This window comes from Cygnus olor, chromosome 17 (genome assembly GCF_009769625.2).
Source record: "Cygnus olor isolate bCygOlo1 chromosome 17, bCygOlo1.pri.v2, whole genome shotgun sequence".
In the NCBI taxonomy this organism is placed as follows: Eukaryota; Metazoa; Chordata; class Aves; order Anseriformes; family Anatidae; genus Cygnus; species Cygnus olor.
Window position 1 is genome coordinate 5,353,367 of NC_049185.1, and position 24,853 is coordinate 5,378,219.

At 42.0% G+C, this 24,853-nt stretch overlaps 1 protein-coding gene across 1 annotated transcript; it reads left to right on the forward strand.

Annotated features, from left to right (window-relative positions):
• Positions 1 to 4,287: 4,287 nt before the first annotated feature.
• On the forward strand, positions 4,288 to 21,581 carry CRKL (CRK like proto-oncogene, adaptor protein). The gene is made up of 3 exons (XM_040577700.1): positions 4,288 to 5,195; positions 8,406 to 8,862; positions 17,607 to 21,581. The coding sequence occupies exons 1-3, from the start codon at positions 4,882 to 4,884 to the stop codon at positions 17,739 to 17,741; spliced, it is 906 nt and encodes a 301-aa protein (XP_040433634.1). The 5' UTR covers positions 4,288 to 4,881; the 3' UTR covers positions 17,742 to 21,581.
• The last annotated feature ends 3,272 nt before the right edge of the window (positions 21,582 to 24,853 follow it).

A 24,853-nucleotide genomic window follows, 5' to 3' on the forward strand; every position in this document is an offset into this window, starting at 1 on the left:
AGCCTATTTCATGATATGAAAAAATGTAATCATTCTGTCTGGCTTATTTTCCTTTTCCTGTGTATACCACTAGAGGGTATTACTATTGCAAATAACCAAGCTGGTAGGCTAATTCTTAGGTTACATAGAAGAATGTAAGATATTTGTGACAAATTATTAAGCTATAGAAATGTCTTGCTTTTATTTTTTCTGGATTCTTCCCTGTATTACTCCTCTGGTGTTTGAATACAGATTTTCAGATAATCAGGCAATCAGTTTGTCCACTTATCAGTATATGCAATTTTTGATTGCATTATTTATTCAACGTTGCAGTTGGATGCTGTGCAAACCAAATCAATCTAAAGCTCAGAATGTAGTTATGAGGAAATAACTTTTCCTTAAAGCTGATTATATACCTTACAGAGGAGTGTTGCGTTATTTATTTATTTAAAGTTACCGGTGTGATACATCTACATTACGTGAATTAACCCTAAGGGCAGGTATTATGTATTTGGATTTGTTAAAAACAAAACTTCATTTGCTTTCACCCCAAAAATTTCATCTGAGCATAATGTGACTGTTGAAAGTTACAAGATGCACTATCTTACTTGCATGTATTTTGTTTAGGTAAAAAACAAGGACGTTTAATTTAGGTCAAACCATCCTAATCATCTAGCAGTAGCATGCTTTAGTCCAGCACGTACTTTTTCAAACCAACACATAGGCTAACAATAATAAAATTGCTGTGCTTTAAAATTGGCAGTTTTATCTAACTCAGCAGATATAAAGAGCTTTGTTCTGCTTGTTTACTGCAGTTACCTTTATAAAGAAATTGCAGGAGAAATTACAGATTGATATGCTGAGCTATGATTATTACTGATCTGTTTTCCTATCGAGAATATTGCTTCAAGAACTTCACCTTCATTAGCCCACATAAAATCTGTGTTATCTCAAGAAAAACATGCACTCATAGGGAATTTAGCCTGACTCTGTTTTTTTGTTTTTTACTGCTCTCCTAGATATGTTGGTCTTGTACCTTACGGTAAGAAGCATTCGTTTTCCTCAGTGACAGTATAGCACAAGACATCATAGACAGATGAACAGTGAACTAAGAAAACTAAATTATTTCTGGTCTCTAAGAGCGTAGCCAAATAACTCTTCTAGAACAGAGTGATCAAAATACCAAAGTTTAAACTGCTGGTACACTAGGAAGTCCAGAAGAATAACAGCAAGGTTTCTTGATGATCTATTTTCCTATTTCCTGCCAGCACAGAGGTAAAACTGTAGAGGCATATTTGCTAGATTTGTAATTAGTGAAATGATATCCTGAAGTTTTTCAGGCTTCCATATTTGTACAAGTGATTGTAATTGCTTCAGTTTTTGTTTCATAAGTGCTTTCACTACTTTATTTCTTCTCCAGCTGTCTACCTCCAAATCCAACATATCCTTTCCCACTTCCTCTTCGTTTAAATTAGTATTGTTAATTTTGCCTTGGAAGCATACCCAGTACTTGATTAGAAAGAAATAATGATTCTCATTCTATACCCTTGATGCAAGGTTACTCCTCCTGACCTGGAGACCAGCCACAGGCACAATTTATTTGGCATTCAGCACTATTGATGGGGGCAGAAGTTTCTGGCAAACAGAGGAAGAAGCAGCTGGGCATGGGGTAAGAGGGGCAGGAGCTACTCAAGGGAATATTCTGCCAACGGAGTTTTTATTTCATTAGCAGCTGATGCACTTTAAGAGATCCTTACCTCCTCAGTTGTACTGCAGCAAATATTTGGCTTTGCTCTGAGGGTAGAAGCTGCCAACGCCTAAGACAAAGAACGTAAACTTATTTATACATAATAAAAAAGTAGAGTGGCGCCATTAAACTGTCCTAAACATTTCAACATTTCTCCACTCTTCCTAAGCAAAATGTAGTTGTAGGGATGTGACATGTCTGAGATAATTGTAGTCTAGGAAGCTGATGCCTTGTCTTATCTGATAACATTAATGATCTTGAACAAATCACCTTTTTCTCTTTGTGTAAGTAGAAGATGGGATATTTTACCTGAAAGATCTGGCCTAGTTCAACTAGTTACTGAAACTGAAGGGAGAATTACTTGAAGGATACACACAACCTGCACAAACACAAGTCAGAACAGAAAATTGTGGCGGTTCCTTCCAAACTGAAAACCTGTCCATGCCTTAGCATCTTCTCTGGATGGGAAGGTGGATACGCTGCCTCTCCAGCTGAGGGTCCAGTCCCATGCAGTACTGCACTGAGACTGTTTTATGATCAAATACTATTTTTTCCTGACACGTTTCAACTCTTTTGAGATGTTAGTATTATCCACATGAAATGGAAGCAAGATGACTACATATTTGACTTACTACATGTGATTTTTATTATACTATAACAAAAAATTATAATTCAGTAAAACGCAGCAATAGGATTTTTTATTTCCTCTTTATGTACTACATATTACTGATTTTGCTGCTCGTTTGTGGCTTTTGTAATTAGTTTTAAACATTATTTGGCTTGTTATTTCAAGTGCAAGTACTATCTTTTAAATCTCTGTAGTTTGGCCATAGCCACAAAGAAAATGAATCAAACCTGTTCTAATGACAGAAAAAAACAACATAGCCTTCATAATCTAGTGCAGCCTGTCTACCAGTGTTTAAAACTGACTGTCATTGGCAGACAGAAGTACTTAAACCAGCAGGAATGGATCAAAGGTACAGCTGCTAAGTAAGCTTCCCTAGAAGAGCAAATATTTTCGCATAGATGTGAATTTTCGGTTGGTACTATTCATCTCTGGGTCTATTGTTTTGCTAATATTGCTCTTACATGATTAAACAGCTGTTGTTTTCCACCCAGGAGATGGCTATACTTAGCAGCTGGTGAAGCGATACCTGCACATGTATTCAGGGTCTACTTTACGATCCTTTTGTGTTAGTGACATTGTGAGATTTTCCTGAATGATTTTTTCTAAAACATAAGAATCTGTACTAGGTGAGTCTTCCATTTTAGATTATCTGAACTCTGCTAAACGTCTGCAGAGGCACAGCCCATATGTTCCAATCCAAACACCTGAGTTGGCACTGGCTGCCAACATAGGAAGAAAAACAAAGTGAAAAAATAACCATGCTGTGACTGATCTTTTGGAAAACAACAGCATGGGAGAAGGATGGCAATGCTGGAGTTAAGTCTGCACAACAGCCTCGTTAGGCAGGTCAAGGTAGTCATCTTAAACCTGTTTCTTCATTTGAAATGTTTACTTTCAAACGCTGCTTCATTTCACATTGACAGCCTCAAAAGCAACATGAAAAAATTAAAAGCACAAACCAAGCCATGAGACTGAGCTAAAATCACAGCATTTGCCAAGGTTTCAAGCATGCCTGGGGACTTAGCGCGGTTTATTTTGTCGTGCCCTTACCTATTGCAGCTAGCTATGCTGCTTACCACCACCAGCTCTCCTGAATTTGCGCCAGAGCGCACAGGCCCCTCTGCCAAGGCTGGCGCTGCTCCTCTGAGGTCACGGCGCACCAAGCAGCCTCCCTCCCAGCCTCAAGCAGCTCGTGGGTGCTGCAGGCCAAGCTCTTGCCCAGCTGCTGCCCGCGGGGCCTGCTGAGTCCTTTCCGGGGCTTCCTTCCTCTTCAGCGGCTGCAGCACCATCTTCCCCTGCCCGTGCCCCAAAGGGCTTCGACCCCGTCCGCCTGGGAACGGCGCTGGAAAGGGGTGAAACTCTCTCTCATCGTGTAGGAAGTTGTATAGATATCTAGATCAGAGGAGATTATCATGCCGGTCCATTTTGTCCCTTCATAAATAGTCATTAATAAGGCAACACATTCTCAGGGAAGGCAAGCCCTACCAATGAGCTGCCTGCAGCCAGCACCCCACATAGCCGGGAGGGAAGGGAAGCCCCAGGGCAGCCCGAGGCATGGTGGGGGGCAAAGCCAGGGCAGAACCCACGAGGGAGGCCCCAGGAGGATAGGGAGAAGGCAGAGGAGCGCCGCTGTCCCCTCAGACACCTTCACCTGAGGGAACCAGGCGGGCTTTTAGGGCCGACCTGCGGCACGGGGCGCCTACAGCGGGCGGGGGGAGGCGGGCGGTGCCCCCTCCCTCACATCTTGCCCCCCCTTCACGCACATATTACCCCACCACCACACACACTTGCAGTGGGGACCCCCGTTACTGCGCCAGGGGCTTGTTTGACCGCCTTTAGCCTGGGAGGGGACCGAGGCGCGCAGCCCTTCACAACCACCAGGGCCGCCTCCCTCAGCGGCGCCACCCCTCCCCCGCCGCGCTCCCCTCAGGCGGGCGCGAGGCGCCTGCGCGGGGCGGTGTCTCCGGCGGGCTCCCAGCGCCCGGCGCCGCCGCCATTTTGGTGCTCGGCTCCGTGAGGGGAGGGAACGGAACGGCACCGAGCGCCGGGACACGGAGCCCACCCCCAAGCTCCGCTCTCGGCCGGCCGAGCCCTCCCTCCTTCCCTTCCCTTCCCCCAGCCGGTACCGCAGCCGGCCGGCCGCCCTCGCCGCTTTATCCCTTGCCGGCCGCCGCTGCTCTTCGCCACCCGCCCGCCCGGGCCCGCCGCAGGCCTGAGGGAGAGGCGGGAAGGATGCCCCGCACGCCCCGCCGCTGAGGGAGACTCGGGGGCTCTGACCGCCGCCTCCGGCCGGCCCCAGCCCAGCCGCTCTTCGGGGCTTCCTCCTGCCGCATCCCTCCGCTCCTTTCCCCCCCGGGCTTCCTCGCTGCTGGGCCGGGCGCTCGCCTCTTCCTCCTAGCCCCCAGCCCCGCTCCGCCTGCCGGGCCTCCCCGCCCGGCCCTTCCCTTCCCCGGCTCTCCTCCTCCTCCTGGGCCTTCGGGCTCGTCACCTTCCTCCCTCTCTCCCTCACCCTTCCCCGCCCGGAGCCATGTCCTCCGCCGCCCGTTTCGATTCGTCGGACCGCTCCAGCTGGTACGTGGGCCCGGTGTCCCGGGCGGAGGCGCAGACGCGGTTGCAGGGGCAGCGGCACGGCATGTTCCTGGTGCGGGACTCGTCCACCTGCCCCGGGGACTACGTGCTCTCGGTGTCCGAGAACTCCCGGGTTTCCCACTACATCATTAACTCCTTGCCCAACCGCCGCTTTAAGATCGGCGACCAGGAGTTCGACCACCTGCCCGCCCTGCTGGAGTTCTACAAGATCCACTACCTGGACACCACCACCCTCATCGAGCCTGCGCCCAGGTGAGTGCCACCCTCCCGTTGCCACTCCCACCGCCAGCTCTGCTCGTGGTGCTGCGAGGCGGGGGGCTCAGCCCCAGCATCCTAACGCTGGAGGTAGGGCCGTGCTGCACGTAGCAAGGAAGCCTTTCCCTGTGGCCCTCCTTTGGAACCCTTCCTAACAGCGGTCCTCAGCGCTCTGGATCAGGATGACCATTATGGGTTGCTCTTTTGGTCATCATTGTCCAGATGGTTTGTGGGGCCTGGCCTTGCACTTCGTATAGATGGATGCAAAGGTAGTGTGTACATCCCTATCACTGTAATTGCCTTGCGAGAGGGCGTGGTCTTGCTTTGTATCAACCTTCTGGTATTGTCCTGTTCCCAGGAAGGTTGAGAAGCTGGTTCAAAAATCTTCCCCTTGGTGATTGAAGTACCAGCCTCTGAGCTTAAGTTGCTCTCTGGCCCTGCATCCACAATGACACACCTTTGTGATTAGGCTGCTTCACCCTGTTAACTGAGTTTTAATGCATTTTAGGACAGCGTTTCCCAAGCTTCTAGAGTGACATTCTCCCCAAAAAATGTAAAAACATGTGTCTCGGTTTGGTTATGGCACTCTTTGTATCTCCATATACTACACTGAGAATTGCTCTTCTAGGAGGATGGGAAAATGTGACTTGACTATGAGATCATTCTTTGTCCTGAGCCCAACAGGGGACATACCTGCAGCTTGCATCACTAAACAGCTTATTGATAAGTCTAGAACATATTTGTTTTTATCTTTGGGGCTTCCTGAATAGAATGAAATGAAAATAAAAGCTAGAAAAATAACATGGTAAAAAAAAAAAAAAAGGTTCACTTCTAAATTCTGCAGTTTAAGTTTTTTTTTTTTCAGATTGACAAGTTATTTGGTGGAAAAATAACTTTGAGTTTTATAACCACACTTTAATCTTGGCATAGTCCAGTTCTTAATCACTGTCAGTAACTTGTCAAAGGTTGACAGTAAGTTGTCAAACTGAATTTTGACCACACACGTGATCAGGAGTCTTCCTGTAAAGGTGGTGGGAGGAATGTGACAAAGCACCAGCTTCAAGAACTCATAAAGCTGCTAAGACATCTTCAGGGTAGTGGTTGTGCTGTGGCTAAAGAAGTGGATAGGTGAAAAATTCACTCACCTTTCACAGGTGCAGGAACACTTAAACGGAGCTGCCCAGGATTTTGTGCATGTTTAAACTTAAGGATGGTTTGGATGAAAAATGTCAAATCTGCAGCAATTTTTATGCTCACCTCTGTTCTCGTTAACCTGCATACTGCTGTGCCTTTCTGAAAGTAAAAGCTTGTTCTCAGTCACGTATGGCAATGACTTTCTGGGCTTTATCAGGACACAGACTTAGCTGATTCCACTTGCTGTCTTGGTGTTCGTGTAGAATCTTGCATGAAACATTTCGTGAATGTTTTCATGACATCACAAACATGCCACCTCATTTTCAAGGTTTTGATTCAGTACAGCCCTTGGTTTTTCTCTCAGCATACAGAAACAGATGGGACCCCAAGCATACTATGTACTGACATACTTTTTTTAATGTATAAAGAAAGCTACAAATGGGGTTGAATAGGTGGTTTTCCTTCTAGCATAATTTTTGTTCTAAACTTTTTGAAAAATCAATGACATGGTTGGTGGTTTGAATTTCTGTTTAAAGGGAACTTCCTAATGCAAGAGGGAGAATGAGGGGCAGCATTCCCAGATCATTATTTTTAAATTAATGGACTAGATTTAGAATAGGGGTAGACAGGCATTTGTGTCAGCTAGCTGTCATTTTTCTTTAAAAGTGGGCATTTTCAGAGGAGCATCACAGGTACTTGTGAAGGCTGTTGATTCTTTTAATTTCATTAAGTATATATAGTATGAAGGGATGTTTTTTTGTGGTAGAATTAAGTAGTTTCTTGTATATTGCTGTACACCACCACTTTTAGCTCTAGGGGATGATATTTTAAACTTGTAAGACAGTTGAAACCTGTTTTAAGCTATTTGTTTTTGTATCAATAGCAAGTATCTGCTATGGCCCAATACTGTAAGATTTCTGACAGCTGTTTTGAAAGAAGGTGTATAAAGGTTATGGTGAAAATAGTCTGCAGTAAAAGAGTCTCATTTGATGAACATTCTTATGCTATGACAGAATAAAATGTACTGGACAGATGATGGGCAAAATAATAAGCAATGTGAATAAATTAAAGGTAGTAATGTGGTTAATAAGGCAAAGGAATATTTCTAGATGGCAAGCTTTTTTGCTTCTTACTCTGTTCTTAGCAGTGGGTGTTAGTATTTCATGTTTTCTTCTGTGAAGATATCACTGCAGGCTATTAGATTTAAATACCCAGTAAAGATGAGTACTTTGAAGCAGTAATAAGCTTTGTTATAATCTAACAACGCTTCGAGAGCTGAAGTTGTAACAATAAGATTAGGGAGATTATTCTATATTACTTTCCAAAAAGAAGAACAAGAGTATTGTCTCCTAAAAACATAGGGATCTGCCTCTCTTTTCTCAAACAAAGCAGTTTTCAGTATTAACAAGACTGACTGTCCCCAAAATCCTACCTATAACCTATAAACAGCAGCTTTCTGGTACAAAGATGCTCTACTGCCTATAGAATGAGAAAGACTTGAGAGTTTATCATATCCTCCTCTTACTTTTTTTCTCTTTTTCCACTATGCTCCCTCAAGTCTGGCACTTAGAGTTACTGAATTCTTGAGGGAAGTGGATGCTGAGGTTAAAAATGTGAATGTGATGAACTGAAGAGGATTAGTTAGCTCTCTGAGAGCCCTTCCCCTCCTCACCCCAAGACACCCAAATCTTTTTCGTTTACTTTTAAGTATCGTGGCCTCATGTCACTTAAGCTATAGAAATCATTTTATTCTACCCTAACATCTTCAAAACAATCCAAAAAAAGTAAACCAATAGATAAGATTTTGCATTATTTCTCCCAATTTTTGCATCCTCGATAGTTTTTTATTGGATTTCTGGGGAAAATAACATGGGTATTTAGGTAATTGCTTGAGAGCATGAGTTAAACTTGTTAAACACTTCCCAGTGTTACCAAGCTAATACTTTTGTTATAAGGGTGAACGTAGGTAGTTCTTCATTTGGTGGTCCTAGCGTAAAAGTGGTGGTTGGCTTTGGAAATACAGAACGATAGCTATGGAATAGCTATTGATAATACCAACTTTTTTAAACTTAGGTATCCAAGTCCACCAACAGGATCTGGAACTGCCCCTATGTCCACTGCAGAAGAAAATTTGGAATACGTACGGACTCTGTATGACTTTCCTGGCAATGATGCTGAGGATCTTCCATTTAAAAAGGGTGAAATACTGGCAATTGTAGAGAAGCCAGAAGAACAGTGGTGGAGTGCCAGAAACAAGGATGGTCGGATTGGGATGATTCCTGTTCCTTATGTAGAAAAGCTAGTCAGATCTCATGGGAAGCATGGAAACAGGAATTCCAACAGCTACGGTATTCCAGAACCTGCCCATGCTTACGCTCAGCCTCAGACCACAAGTCCCCTTCCCTCGGTATCCAGTACACCGGGAGCAGTGATCAATCCTCTGCCGTCGACACAGAATGGACCAGTCTATGCCAAAGCTATCCAAAAGAGAGTACCCTGTGCTTATGACAAGACTGCACTGGCATTAGAGGTAAGTTTATTTTCCTTTTAAGTCCTACAGTTGTTCAATGGTTTTGTAGAATAAGAAAATAAAAATTGTTACTGGCAAAGTTGGCACGTATGACTTCATATGGAGTTTGCTCAGCTGCGTCGAGGGACTGAGAAGTTCTGTTAGGTTCTGAAGGAAGATTACAAGAATTGCTTCATCTATACCACTTCCTTTGAGAAAAGTGACTAAGTTATGTCAGAACCTATACTTAATGTACTGTTTTCTTGCCTCTGCAACAGTGCAAATACGCTCAAGACTAGTAGAATGTATACATCCTGCTATGGGAGTAAGTGCTAGGGGGGATGACTGCTTCTCCACCTAATCTTGGGGAAGGAAAGGGGTGTTTAATTGTTGCAGTATTCCCGGTTGAGAACTGGCAGTAGCATCCTTCAGAGAAAGGTAAAGATTGCTTATGAACAGATTTTTATTTTTTTTTTGATCCTCAACTGTAGCATGAAGTACACTAGTGTTGAGAGCTCATGTCTGGGCACATCAGAAATACAAACAAGTGGAAGAGTCTTCCGAAGGACTCTAGATCTTTTTTTGAAAATTGGAATTTGAGAAATGGTCTTAAGACCTAAGAGGGGAGGGGAAGGTTGTGTTTATTTATAAGATGAAAGACTGTAGTGTAGCCTCTAACCTTGTGTTGAGCTTTTAATAAGTTCCTGTGCTTGCCAAAACACTTTTTATTTTCATTTTATTAGGGATGTCTTAAAGGTTTTAGAACCTTATTCTTTAAATGGTAAAGAATTCATGTTACAATTATAATTAAATTAGCATAAATGATGGAATGAAAGAAGTTTTTAAATCTATATCTAGAATACAGACACTCTTACTAGTATGCTTTGACTATACTGAAAGCTAGCTAACTCATGCTTCAGAAATGTCTCACCTGGAAGCAGTGCTATTGGTTGTTATTCTGAGTGATGAAATTTGAATGTGGTAAAATACTTCAAGGAGCAAATGAAAGGAAACAAGCAAAGGAAGCAACAGCATTTTAGCAAGTAAAATAGTGGTTTTAAAAATACTTTTGAACTTTGCCTGTTGCTCTTGCTCAGTTAGTTTGCAAGTTGAAGCTGTTAGCTATAGCTGATACTTAGACTAAGGTTTTATGAATAATTGGAAGTCGCTAATAAAAGTTACCTTAAGGCTTTTTCCTCTTGTAAAATTTCTACAGGTGATTACTCTCAGAGTGTTAGAAATTAAATATGTATCACTGGATTTTCCTTAAGTTTTAGGAAAGCTAGTTGCTTGTTATTCATGAACAGGGTGTGAAAATTATCATAGGAAGAAATGTAAATTCACTGCCAGCTGTACCGTACAGTAGATTCCTGCCAAAACTATTCATGCTTCTGAAAACAGAGCAAGGCAAGCAATTGATGTTGTTGTTATCAGGGTGTCGTGGAATTACTTCAGGGAGCTTGCTTTGCTGCAGGGTAGCAGAACTGCTTGGAAGGATGGCTCTCAAATAGATTTTTCTGATTTGCTGTTTAGTGACCTAGTTAATTCTGTCATTTTAGCTGCCAGAATATAGTGGTAGGATTAATTTTCTGACCAACATATAGGTCAGAATTCTTTGGAACCTTCAAGTTGCTGAAATTTTGTTTGAAATATTCTTCTGTTCCACTGATCTCCAATTGCTTATGGCTTCATGTCTTTGTGTCTCCCACCCCTGGTATATTTTGTCTTCCTATGCAGTCTATTTTTTCACAGGTTCACCTTAGTCACACTGTGGCTTCTCCAGAGGATTCAGAAGTAGAATTCTGGGAATTGATCTACATTTTCCTTAAAATTGGTGGTTACAGCTTCTCCTTCCATGCACAGGGAACATTAACAACCTCATTATAGCAACATTTTTGTCATGTGTGCTATCCTTAAAGAAAATTCCAGCTTCTTTTCATTATCTTCCTTCAGCTTGCCTAACACCTGCTGGGCTCTGATGTATTAATCCCAACCTTGTCAGGGCTTTGCTTGTCACTAAATAATCTGAACCACTCGAGGTCATAGTTCAACATTCTTGAAAATAATAGGGTTCGTTTAGACTAGAAGCTTCTGTTTGGTAAGAGCACAGAAGGCAGCTAATGGTAGGGAAAGGATGGGTTATGAGGGTGTTTGGGGGAAGAAAGCTAATGGTGTTCTTTCAGAGTAATAGTATTGTACAGTGTTCTGCCTCAGTACAGGTGTATTCTCAATCAGGGTTCAGCTTGTACTGATAATTGTTCCTATAATTGTACAGCTACTGATTGTGTGTAATCTCATTTAAACTGATAAAAGTATGAAAGCAAAATACCTGCTTGCCGGCTGGAGCTTTATGTGATCAGCACGCAGACACTACTTACAAGAACCAGAACACCATCAGGAGTAAATACAGCTATTGAGTGGTAACCTGCTCAGCTCCTTTTAAGTGCAGGGATGTCATTTTGCAGGGTTCAGCTTGAAAATGGGACAAGCTGTCTGCTTTCAGGTCCAGTTTGTCTGTTGCACACTATTGTTTACCTAAGCTGTCAGAGAGGATAAATATTCATAGACTGTTACTGAGAAGAAACCTGGTTTTAAGGAAAGTAATTACATTTTTCATGTGAGAAATGTTTTTTTTTTTAAACTTGTAAAATGAATGTTCTAGTGAAAATCCTTGTCAAGATCTAGTTGGTTAGATAATGATGGAGTGCTTAACTTTGAAGTAGTATTTAAAGTGTGACAGTTTAAGGGCAAGAAAGTTTGAGAGTGTCTGCAATACATTTCCTGTAAGGATACTAGGTAGGTAGCATGGCATTTGGTACAACGTGGACCTTACTGGGCTAAAATTGTTCAGCATTCATATTTATATTCCTGGAGTGACTAACATCCAAATGGGGATTTGGTCCTGTTGCATTATATGCTCTATTTTTATTCTTTAAAATAAGACATTAGCAATGTGCTTTACAAGCTAAAATACCAATTTTAGGTATTGCTGTTATCCCCAAACATACAGTTACTGTGCATATAGTTTTGTGCATTCCACTGCAGCAGTGAACAATTAGTAAAGCCTATGATAAGTTTATTGTATGTCAAAGATTCACATATTACTGTGGTCAGTTCAGTTAATTACACTGGCGGTTCAGATTTAATGCTTTTTAGCGAGATGATTGACGTCTGCAGTTTCTCACTGCAACTTTACTAATTTTGATTACTACTCTGTGTAGTGTTTTCAAGAATACTGCGCGCACAAAAAAAAAAATCATCAGCCCAGATCTGTTCCTCTAGTTGTATGCTTTCAGCCAAGAGGCAGTTTCCTTCCTTTCTGGTGTTCTAGAGGAAGAAATACGAAGGACAGGGATGCAGTGTCCTGCGTTTATGGGAACTAGAACTCTACGTTACGGGACTATGTACTGCTCCTCTTCACCCCTGATTTTCCGTGGGAAAATGAGGAGGACAGCCCTGTGTTCAAAGGTTACACAAACCAGCACTGCACGGCAATGCGTTCTGTAAGAGCAGGGACTGTTGGCACTGTTGCTGAGGTACAAAACAGCAAAGTCTACCTTAGAGTTTCTCAGCATTAATAACTTGGAGTTCTACAGCCAGCCTGCTAATGACAGCATGCTAATGAAGCCTCATCTGAAACCTGCCTATGCAGTGCCCAGCAGCCTAAGACCTGCTGCATTTTACCTTAAAAAGGAGTTTATCTGTTGGTATTTGGGCTTTTTGCTTGGATCCAATAAGCTGATTAATTGCTAATATCTACACAACAGAGTTCTTCATGCCTAGCCTGGTGAGTAGGTAAACTAATGGTAGGTAATTCCCTTAAAAACTGGTGAGCTGTTTGAAGGTTGGCTCAGGTTGTGAACTACAAATTCCCTTATAAAATGGAGTGGAATAACTTAAGGATGTTTTAAATACGCCATGTGTTTAAATAATGGTTCTTAAATATATTGCAAGCATTGTAGTATCGCAGACCATTTTGAAGGCAGTGGTAGTTCTAGAGTTCACATCCAAATCTGAAATGACAGTGTTAGGGAATCTTAAGGTTTTCTATATACAGAGCTTCATTATATTTTTATAGCTTTTTTTTGTAAGTGATTTTTTTTCCCCAGACCTGTGCCAACATTATAGTGTTAAGTAGCTTATTTGTGTGTGACATATCAAACACATAGATGTATCCATTTGCTATCAGAGAGTTAATGTTTCACTGAAATGTTTTGGTGAAATAAATACCTGTTCCCCATAGTTATATAACTGACATAATGTGTCTCTTGAGCTTGTTGCAATTAGGTTACAGTTAACTTTCTTCTCTTTAAAGTAGAGTTGAGACAAGTAGGGCAAGATGTGCTAGTAGTAGAACTTTCTTAATTAGGAAATTAGGTTGCTATTTTCACTAGGCAACAAGCATTGTGCTTTTCTTAAGTCAAGGAAATTCACTATTGCTGTTTTAAACATTAAAGTGCATCTGACAAAATAAATATTTGGCTTTAACTACACAAGTATAGGTTCTAGGTTTTAAGTGTTGATCACAGAGCTTTAGCTCGGAGAACCATTGAATTGAAAGTGATGTTGGTGGCAGGATTTGTGTATCTGCTGATACACAGAAACTTTTCAGTACGCTACCTTTGAAAATGCAGCTGCCAATTACATTGGAGGCTGTGTGCATTCTTAGCCTTTGGGGCATCCTTTTCCAGTCCAAATTCTTTATTGTTCCCATCAGTTCAACAGTCAGTGCCTCGCAATTTAACACATGTTCACCCTCCAAATCGTTTGCAGAGTTTATTTTCAGATGAAACTGAAAGCGATGGGGATAATCTAGACAAGTTCCTGTGCTAAAATGAGATTTAGTGTGGCTCAAGAGTGACTGTTTATGGGAATTCTGAGCTCTCTGGATTCTGGACTGTCATGCAAGCATGCTTAGCAGATGGGGACAGGCTATCATGATTTAATGAAAACTGCACCTTGTTGTGGTGCTCTAACCCCAGCTCTGGCAATTGTCCTAACTCTACTTGAGGTTCACACTGCGGCACTCTTCCTAGGTGAGGCTAGGTTAATTGTATCTGGGGTTTCAACACTTCTGCACTGCCATTCGACCTGCTTTCACATCTCAAGAATGGTCAAAGGTCTCTCCTCAGGTCAAAATGACTTAAGGCATCAGCTGTTATTGTTCCGGCACACAGCATCAAGATCAGGGTAATAAAGGCATGCTATCAGCCATTTGGTTTCTAGAATCTTCTAATACCTAGAGCACCAGCTCCTTGAAAGTATCGCTTCATTCTCCTTGGAGTGCAACTGAATTCTGCCTCTTTTGGTTAGTTTTATACATTTTGGGGGACAGTGGGTTATCAGGTAACTTCTTTGATGTAATATCTCTAAAACATGCTGAATTAATGGACTGTGTGACTCAAATGGCATGCAGGAACCTTGTGCAGTGTATGAATCAGCTTCAGGTAGAAGACAGGTACGGAAGAGTCTGGAGTGAATGAAGTAGCCTTTCTGACTGGCATGTTCCACAACTTGCATTTCCCTGGGGCTTTGAATTCGTGCTGTAACAGGGACATAATGAAAGGATGCTATCTAAAATACGCTCTGATTTTATCATTTGGGTGGAACCAAATGGCTGCATTTCAGAAGTATTACTCACTTCAGTAGGTGCTACTTCCATCTAGTGATGCTGGCATGCTTTGCAAGTGAGTTACTTGTCTGAGAGATGCTGAGACTAAGGAAGCGTTATCCTAATTTATAGATAAGGGCCCATGAGCTGTCCAGAATCATACAGGAAGTTTGTGGCAGAAATGAGAATAGAACCAGGTCTCCTGACTTTGTCCTGTGCCTAATCATAAGACAATCCTTCTGACTAGCCCAAAATATTCTCTGAAAACAATAGCATGTTAAATAATTTTAGTGGGAGATCACACCTCAGCTGACAGGCTTTAAAGAGAATTTACCAAATACTGCTTTCAGTTAATACTTGGGAGGGATGTCCAGAGAGACTACTTGACCAGATTCTAGAGATGCTCTCAAAAAGGGTCTTTATGAAATCCAAGAATGATTCTGTCATGACATCAAGATTCCTTCCCCAAAAATCTTGTTTCAGGATGCTATTTAATTTTCTCAAGGCAACTGCATTTTGTGTAAGTAATATAGCACGAGGGGATATTCGGCAGCTTTCCTTTAAAAAAAAGAGATCTGTTTATTGCAAATCACTCTACTATTCAAGTCCTTGGTATATGAGAATGTTTTCTGAGAAGCTTTCCCCACCTACCACTCTTTAACAGAAGCTACTGATTTGTAGCAGTTTTACCTGCCCAGCAGTCTAAAAAACACTTTGCATTGTTAGTCTGCACGGCGTTTTTTTTTGCAAGGTGGTACTTAAATTGTCATTTTATGTTATTTTTTTGCTCAACTGAAGTAAGACTTCCAACCTATTCAAGCTGTAGAAATCAGAATCAAACTGAAGGATGTTTTTCTAGAGCTTCTGAATTAATTTTGGGTTGATCTCTACAGCATGTGTCCAGAATTAAGTTGTCAGACAAAAAAAAGTCCATGTGTTTGATTCTGTGTACTACTGATTCCCCTCCTCATCCCAGGAATAAGATTGAAGTGTTTCCAAATGGATTGTTTGCGTGGTGTGGGGCAAATGCAGTTTCCTATTGGGTTTTAACTGTTGCGGTGTCAGATGTGCCTTCATGATTTTGAGTCTAAAACCTGGAACTTGAATCTGTCTTCGAGGGTTATTTTAAATCTAGCAGTGCAACACTGACTATTTATAGATGTTATCAGCCTTTTCCTAAAGAGACTTTTGTTAGGTTCCTGTTTGAATCATCTTGTTGCTATTTAAAGCTTTCTCTAGACTTTCCATATAATGAGAAGTCAGACAAATTGTGCTTTTTGTCAAAAAAACATGAAGCATGCTGCAGTAGTCCACCAAGAGAGGAAAGCCAGTCAAATTAATGCTATCTGTGTGTGCTAAATGACCTGGGCGGTGTATAACTACTCAGTAGGATATGCCGGCTTCATGTTTGAATTTATGAGCAGCATGCATAAAGTTGACAGTTTAAGGGAGTCTCAGTTATATCCCAAAACTGCATGGGGATCAGAGGACTTTCTCCTCTCTTGAAAGCACAGGATTAAAGTTGTCTCAAGCATGAGTCTTGAACTTCCAGATGGGAAAGGGGAAGGGGAAAGCTCTAAGTAGTGAGAAACGTGGGGTGAGGGAGGATTTGGGGCAGGAACAGAACTCCACATTTTGAGTAAATGTCCAACTTCATTCTAATACACATCAAGGTTAAATATCTGGAAAGAGTTTCAACGTTTGAGAAATTTTAAGAGATGTAACACTGAGTGAGTTTATGGTTATATCTTACGCTTCACTCAAGGTTTCTGAATGCTTCAGAGTGGTCATCAAAAATATCTACTGAAGTAATAGTAACTGGTTTAAACAGGCTTTGGATCATCTGGTGATGTGTTTTCTGCAAGATATTTTGTAAACTCAGCTTTTTTCCTTTTTGGAAAACATACACATCTTATCTGAAACTTTTTAATCTAAGGTCCTTTGCCGAGGCCCTTGAACTATCTGCATCAGTTGTAAATGTTAATGCTATTTAGATAGCTTGGACAAGTTGTTATATATACACTATGTCAAGAATAAAATCCATTTTTTCCTTCAAGATCAAAGCTAGTTTCCTTTTGGATTTTGCAGAAGTAGTTTGGTAATCTGAAACCCAGCTACAAATTGCTTGGACCTCATTTGGGGAGGAAGCTCATGAACTGCTGGCCGTTAGGCATAGGCACGTTCTACCTTGTGAAGTTAGTTATTAGCTGCTAATGTCACTTTTCTAATATTTACTATAGTTACCACATAGATGCAATTAAGTAAACAGGAAGGGAGGTGTAGTTCGAGGGCTGCTGCAACAGGCTACGGGTTCAGCTATTCTGAAGTGTTTGAGGGAGAAATGACTGTTTAGTCAGTCTCGAAGGCTGTTTGTCATGTTGGATATTTTGCTTTGTAAATTATCCTAATTCAGGTTAAATACAAGCACTGAACAGTGATAAAGTATAATTTATAATTTGGGCTGATGGGTTTTTTTTTGTGTTATAGCTTTTCTGTTCTTTCACTACTAAATAGAAGAAAAAGTTATGATAGGAAAGGCCTGACGCATTGTTGTTCCTGTTCCAAATTCTTTGATGGGAAGTGGAGGTGAAAGCAACAGATAAAGCTACTATCTGTATATCTAATGCTTATTAAAAAGCATTTGAGAAGTGTATCATTGTTTTAGAAAACTACACAAGTTTCTTAGGCTGTGGTAGTCAGTAGTAGAACTTCACATAGTGGTTTCTCTGCCACAGGAATCATTCTTTGAAAAGCTAAGTTTCCTTTGAAATAAGCATGCTGATGCTAAATCCAGTGAGGGCTGTGCTATTTTGAATGGATGTTGTATCTCATTATTTATGGTAGCTTTAGTGATGTCAGTTTACGTCTAAGCTAAATATATGGCTGCATGAAGTAAGCTTTCCTACAGGAAAAGGCGTGGTCCAGTAATTTATTGCAATACGTAAGTATATCATTAGTTCAAATTTTCAAAGCAAATGCAGACATCACGTTTAGCAATGGTGTCTGTGTTTTAGTTGAGTAGTAACTTTTCTTTCCCTTTGAAGCTTATGTCAATTTTCTTTTTAAATGATGGGGTTGTATTTATTGTTCTTCATTTGATTGTATATGAGGTAAGATTCTCATGTGTAATAACTTTTTTTTTTTAATTCTGCAGGTTGGAGATATTGTGAAGGTTACAAGGATGAATATAAACGGCCAGTGGGAAGGAGAAGTCAACGGTCGAAAAGGGCTTTTCCCATTCACGCATGTCAAAATATTCGACCCTCAAAACCCAGATGAGAATGAATGATTCCCTCTACCCGACTTACACTGCTGCTTCATTTTCCTGGCTATCATTAGCGTTGTTTGAGGTGGAATGACTAAATGGCACATTGCTAGCATTGCCCGTTTTCCAGCTTGCTGCAGTTTGACAGTTCTTTTAATATACATTTGGAATACATACAACCGAAGTCACTGCCTGACCTTCATGCCGTAGTTGCATCAACCAGAATTTGGTTTCACTTTTAAAACTGTATTGGGCCGTAAGCTGGAGAAGACTGAACCGTAAGGTGTACGGCAGACAAGTATGGGAAGAAAACCTTTCTTAAGACTTCCACGGACTTGTTCTGGCCTGCTTAGTAGGAAGAGTCCTAACCTTAGATCAAACATGCAACTCATGTGTTACTGTCCAACAAAAAGCAACAACAAAAATGCAATTTTAGGACTGAAGAAGACTTAGTTTTAAGTGAACCTGTCCTAAGGTAGTACATTTATGATGATGGTCTCTTTAAAGGACAATAATTGAAGCTATGTATTCTAAGCAGTTGTATTAGAAACTGCTCGTTTCTGTTAACTCTTGAGCTTGTTGTTGACCTTCTTGAAACAGTGCGTGTTAAATACAGATAACCATTGATTGAGCTGCATTGAAGCTGAGGCATTTATTTATAAGGAAATTTAGGAGGGGTTAATACTCGTAACTCATTTTTGACATACTTAACGCATTTCTGTTGATTTTGCAAGCACTAACTGTAGTGAGCGAGCTTTAAAGGGAAACACTTTGGCCTGGTCTACGTACAGCTCTTCTGTGTTGAAAGCCTGGTTTACTGCTACAGCAGTGCTTGTCACCAAGCTGTTACTTGGTAGACAGAGAAGTCAGATCACCACGGCATGGAGAAGTACAAAATGACCAGGACAGAAGAACCTAGTAAATACTGATGGAATCCTCTTATTTAAGCATAAACCTTTTATACCCATTTCTCTGCAGGTTCCCTTGTGACTCCAGATTTCCCTAGCTAAGCCAGCCCCAGCTTGCTTAAGACTCCTTGAACACAGTACCTTTTTTTCCAGGGTGTCTCCGCGTTACTGTGCTTCTTTTCCCAAACTGCTTTCTTCTTTCTTTTGGGCCTTTTTTTTTTCCCCTCCCCTCACTCCCTTGTATCACAGACCCTCTGCATGCTACAATTTTTACCCCCTCCACAGGAGTTGGCTCTGGCTTATATATGCCCCAGATCCCTCCCACTCCCAGCATCCTCTAGAAAATGGTTAATTGGAGTCAGCTGCCTGGATTCCCTGTCAGATAAGTGAATGCTCAGGCTGGAGGAGGCCACAAAGGTGTCTTTTATCAGTATAGCTTTTTTTCCCCTTTTCTGTACATAAGCTGTACTGCTGTACCTAAAGTAGGGATCTACGTGGCTGTAGCTATGTGAGTATAATTAATGCCATGCAGGGTAAGTCCTTAGCCTGTTTACAGGATATGAAAGCTTAGGTACAGTGCTATCTTCTACCTTCTTCTTTAAATGTGTTTTCTAGGTGAACTGGAATGCTCTTTTAAAAATAACGCCGAATTAACAGAATAACGTGTCTGCAAAGACTGTAACTATGAAACCTCCCTTTTCAGACAGCCTGCATAAAGAAAAATGCCTGCTGCAGAAAGCCAGGAATATCTGACAGGAAAACAGCAGTGCTACAATACATTCATTTTTCAACTTGTGAAGGCTGTCAGTTGTAGCAAAATGAGAAACTTCAGACACCTGCAGAACTGTACCACTTCTTACAAGTGTTATATTATATGGAAGTTGTCATCTTAAGTTCCAGCATGTTTTCTTGTTGATTTGTGTCACTTTTTCCTAGTAAAAGAATGTTGTTCTCACTCCTGTGAAAGTGCCATGAGACCCTTAAATGGAAGGCACTGAAGAAATGCAAAAATGGCATTTACAACAAGAGATGTAAAATGCTGTGGTTGTTTTTAAGAAACTCGGTTCATCTGTTAGTTATTTTCTGTAGTATTAATCAAGCGGCTGACAGTCTAGAAGTTCTTGTAGAGCATTTTACTACCAAATTAACTGTGAAGTAGCGTAGCATTGACTGAAGTGTTCAGTGCTGAAAGAATTTCTTGACAATAGGCGTTGACAGGTTGTCTTGCAAAGAAAAGCTATGCAGCTCTCTTAACTAAAGGAGGTTGTGATTCTTCTGTGCCCCAACTCCACCTAAAGTTTACTACATAGATTGTACTACTGAAAGTCATCATGTGAATACAGAAACTGCACTAGACTCAGTCTGCTGCAGAGAAAGCTTATTTCAGACTTGACCTAGTTGCAGGTAGCTCTTCAGAAAACTGGTTGTAGAATTCTTCCTTTGCATGTTAAAGTTCGTAAATAAATACTGTGAGATTTGAGATCTTGAACACAGCTTGTAACCTGGATTTTGTCACTAAAATAAGTGTCTTGACTCATCTCCTCATTGAATAAGGTATACACTTTGAACACAAGCATTGTTTTAGGTTCAATTATGTTCTGATACTGCAGAAAAGCAAACTATATTCCTTCAAAACTATGCAATATTTGTGTGCAGTGGCATCTGATGCAAAGACAAGAGTTGGTACATTTCTGTGAACCTGGTTTTGGGCCCCAGACGAACAGTGTTTCTCGCAGTAGCAGCGGTATGGATCGGTGATGTTCAATGCGGTTTAAATGTAGCATACTGGCCAGCCTAAGCTGATTGTAAACTTGCTTCAAAATGTCTTTGCCATTTTACTATAAGATGAATATTTTCATATAAAGACTGCATTTGATCAGTTTGTGTTTTTCTTTGAAGGACTCTTTTGATTCTCAGTCGCTTGTTGCTTGCTTACATGTGTGCTGTCTGTTGCTTTATGAAGCCTCCTGAATTCGAGTGCTAACCCATCTGTGTAGATGTTCCCTGGGGGCATCAGGTATTCGTACTATGAAGCATGAGAGTCTGCAAGTGACGGCTTCGATCTATGCACCATTAAAATCGTTCATGCTTTTGAACTAGCAGCCGGTTTAATCACCAGGTGCCACACTAGTTAACTATCATGAAAGGCTTACTGTTTGACTTCCTCCTGTTGTGTATGTGTGTATATAGACATTGGAGCCTCTGACCAGTCTGAAAGTTTAAATGAAAACTGTTTTAATCAGTGTCCATCACTGGATATGCGCTAATTTAATTCATGATTGTTTACAAATTGGGAAGAATAAACAAAAGGGAATATCCTGTCTGGGTTGGGGCTCTGAAGAGCCTGAGCATTATTTTTGTAAAGAGAAATACAGCATTCTTTGTGCCATTTCATGTGCCTGTAAAGTAATTTTTTAATATTATATTAACATCCTGGGAACGAGTGGGCTGCCTTTTGTTTTCTAGTCAAGTTTTCAAGCATATTTCTCAATACCTGTATTTGAAAGTGAGACCTGCCTAATAGACTGCCTTTTGGGACCAGTGAAAGCATTCTTGTATAGTTGTCATTTTCTGTTCTGTTAAATGAAAATGTTTTTTGAGACAAGGATACAATTATTGCAGTGGGAAAGGTGGCCTTGTATTCGAGACAGTCTTCACTGTGTAAACTTTAAAACACAATATGTAACTTAAAGACCATGAACTTCAGGCAATAATATTAAAGTGTAAGCTTTTAAAGTTTATTTTGGGGATCATAGCTTGTTTTATTTTTTGTGCTATAAAATTAACAGTATTAAATGAATTATATTCTTAGAATATATGGAGTGTCTTTTCTTAAGATTAGTGCCTTTTAATTTCTTACTCCACTTATTTCATAGAACTGGTCCCAACATCAAGCCACTGTTTTTTTTCCAGTGCCCTGTTTGTACAGTCTAAATAAAACTTGCCTCAACTTACAGTATCACTTGTTGTCTTTAGTCTTAAACCCTTGGTGATATTGGCAGAGTATTTAAGTTCTTACTGTGTCAGTATTATGGCCTGTTCCGTGGGTAAATCTGTGCCAGCTGAAGTTTTCCCGAGTCAAAGCAACAGGTAAGCAGGAGAAAATACTGATGCTGAGTGAATGATGCCGTCATGCTCCATCCTTGTGCGTGTTCTCCAACTGTTCTGCTGTGCTCTGGAAGCTCAACTGACAAAGATGCAGCTCTGGTAACGCCGATTATCGCTGTTTCCTTCCCCCTCGCACCTGACAGCAGCGCTCTTCCTGTCACTACATTTAACTTTTCTTTTGTAGAGGCTTTTAAAAGTTTGTGTAGAAACTATGACCTTCTTTCACTGTGATAATTATCTTGACTGTGCCTGTAAGAACGATTTAGGTATTTGCTTTGAATTTAGCTTAGTTACTAAAAAATAAGGCCTGACAGGGTGCAGGTAGGGACAAGTGAAGCAGGTGCCATTCTAGCCCCTGTTGAAGCTGTCAGCGTAAGGTGTTACAGATACCTGCTTTTGTAAATCAAGATCAATTGCCTTTTTACAGTCAATCCAGATCAAGAATAGAGGGGACGATAACGCCTTTTTAATATTTGAGATCATTCAGGTAAATAATTCACAATGTGTTGAAACTTGAAGTGAGCTTACACAGGATTAAAAAAGCAGAACTTCAAACACATAAATGCTGTAAGGGAGAAGTCGTAAAAGCTTGCGTTGTTTCCCTGGCCTCTTTGTGGGTATGTTCTCACTGCAGTGAAGCCTAGTGGGTGTGTTCTCTGCAGTACAGATTTCTATAATATTTTAATGTTACAGCCAACTCTGTATAGTGTAGTAGCAAATATTCATATTTGGCAAGTTACATTTTTTCAGAAAAAAAAACACCACTATCTCAAATACTCAAGCAGAACGAAAGTGCATACAGGCAGCCTGAGAACGGCTTCAAATTATTTTGTATACCTTTTTAGCAAAAACTGGAACTGCTTAGCTGCTTACTGCAGCTGCTTCTCAGGACATCATAAATAGCTCTTGCCTCACTATTTATGTAGCAAAACCAAGGCCCCTGCTTTACCAGCAGCCTGCTTCCTACAGCCTGAATTACAACCACGTGTGCAGAGGCAGCACCGTTCCTGGCTACGGTAAGAGGTGTGCAATGCACATGGAGGCAGTTGCTGCCCATCGTCTGAGGAAGGGGGGGCTGCCCGCACCAACCAGCCCAGACAGGGCTTGCCCTGTTTTTTTTTTTTCCAGTAAAATCGGGCTTCTCTGACACTAACCTGAAGCGTCCACATCCACTGTTATCACGCAGTGGGAGATGGAAGTGCTTTCAGAGCCAGAAGACTTGGGAAGTTTAATAACATTTATGTTCTAAACAGAAGAACTTAGTAGTTTTCTCAAAATGCATCAGGTGTTGGTAAAAATCTGTACTACATAGGGGTATGAGGCCACAGGACTCTGCATGTCCTTGTTTCGTCGTGCGCTTAGAAATAACCTCTTCCTACCACTTGAGCTGGGAGGGGGGTGCTTTACCTTGGTAATGTTAATTATCAGAAGGGACACATTACGCAGTCTGAGCGAGCTGCAGCAACAAGGGTGCAAGGGACTGTCATTTGTCTACATTTTAAAAGGCAGCTTGCTTCCTCGCAGCCCTTGCCCCAAGTGCCAGCAGCACCAGCCTGCCCCCACCTCCACCTGCCTTCCCTTTCTGCCACCAGGCTGACCCTGTGTGGGGTCCACAGCTCTCACTGCCTGCGCTCAGGGCTTGGGGTTTGTACCAGGAGCACCCATCTCTGCAGCTGCCTCCAGCTTCAGGAACAGCCAGGGTTACTCAGCAGAACATCAAAGGTAACAAGAAACGAGCAACAACTTAAACTGGGTTTAGTTGTGGCTTACCTGCACGCAGACCTTCACTTATTTAAATTTGAGCTAGTTGGGCTAGGTCAGGCCAAACAGCAGGCAGCATAAGCCTAGGTGCAAGCGAGGTAGAAGGAGCTGGTTTGTCACCTTCATTTAAATAAAAGGTTTTCTTTCTAAATCAGTACAATAGAAAACACCCCTTTAGTTTCAACCAGCTGTATGCCTGCTTCAACTTACACCAGTAGCAAGTATGCCTAAATATACTAAAATAAAATGCTGTCACAACAAATGAACAAGTTTCCTTGTAACTTTTTTTACATGGTTTACAATAACCAGTGTGACTTGTGCACGCAGGAAAGCTCTTCGGGTCTCTGCCAACAGGGATGGCTCACCTTAGAGCAGCTGTAGTGGTTTCTGCCCCTGTGTCCTCTGCCCTTTTGTAGAGAGCGTATCAGCTGCTCTTGTAGCAGCTGTTGGACCACAAGCCACAGCTCAGTGTATTAAGGTAAAGCAGTTCCAATTTCAGGTTACCTTAATACCGCGAGCTGCAAACGGTGACAGTCACTATGCAAACAGCTGAGCCCTCCTGCAGCAGGACTGCGAGCCCACAAGGGTCAGGCAGGCAGCAGGGAAAGAAACCATCACAGCTGTCCCAGAGTGAGCCTTCTGCTCTGAAATTTGAGCCCTACGAGCTTGCCTGCAAGCAGAAGTTGCATCGATTATTGTAACTTTGGAAACGGGACCATTGCGTGCCCGGCCTGAATCTGGTCAGCACCGCGATGCTCCAGCTGGACCACCCTCCACGGCAGCAGCTGGGGACCCCAGCGCTGTGACTCATGCCCAGTTCTGCTTTGTGGGGTCCCCAGACGGGCACCACCTGCAGGAGCCAGCAGCTGAGCTCCTGCCGCTGCTCAGCAGCATGGTGACTGCTCACCGGGAACCCAGTGGCCCCTCGCACTGGACGCAGCCTCACCTGCGGAAGGTGCCACCCACACTGTTCCTGAGGCAGGCCGGGGTGAGCGAGAGGCAACAGGGACTTAACGCGGCGCTCTCCTCAGATAACCTTCCCAGCACCTGCTCGCTTCATTCCGGGCATTTTGTAACCAGAACCCTCCCAGCACAAGTTATTAGTCTAGCCTGCCGCTGGCACACCAGACAATCGGGAGCAGGGCTAAATCCAGGCTATCCACAGGGACCCAGCTCCTGCTTTGTTCGTCCTGCCTGGTCCAACAAGGGCAGCTCAAAGTCAGCACTGAAAAATCCGTCACTTGTAATCTTGTATTTGCTCTAGAACTTAAGCACTAAAGCACATGAGGAAGCGTGGATCTCAGTGACTGTCAACAGCCCTCTCGTGTGCTCTGTTTCCCAGTCTGGCTCTCTAAGGAA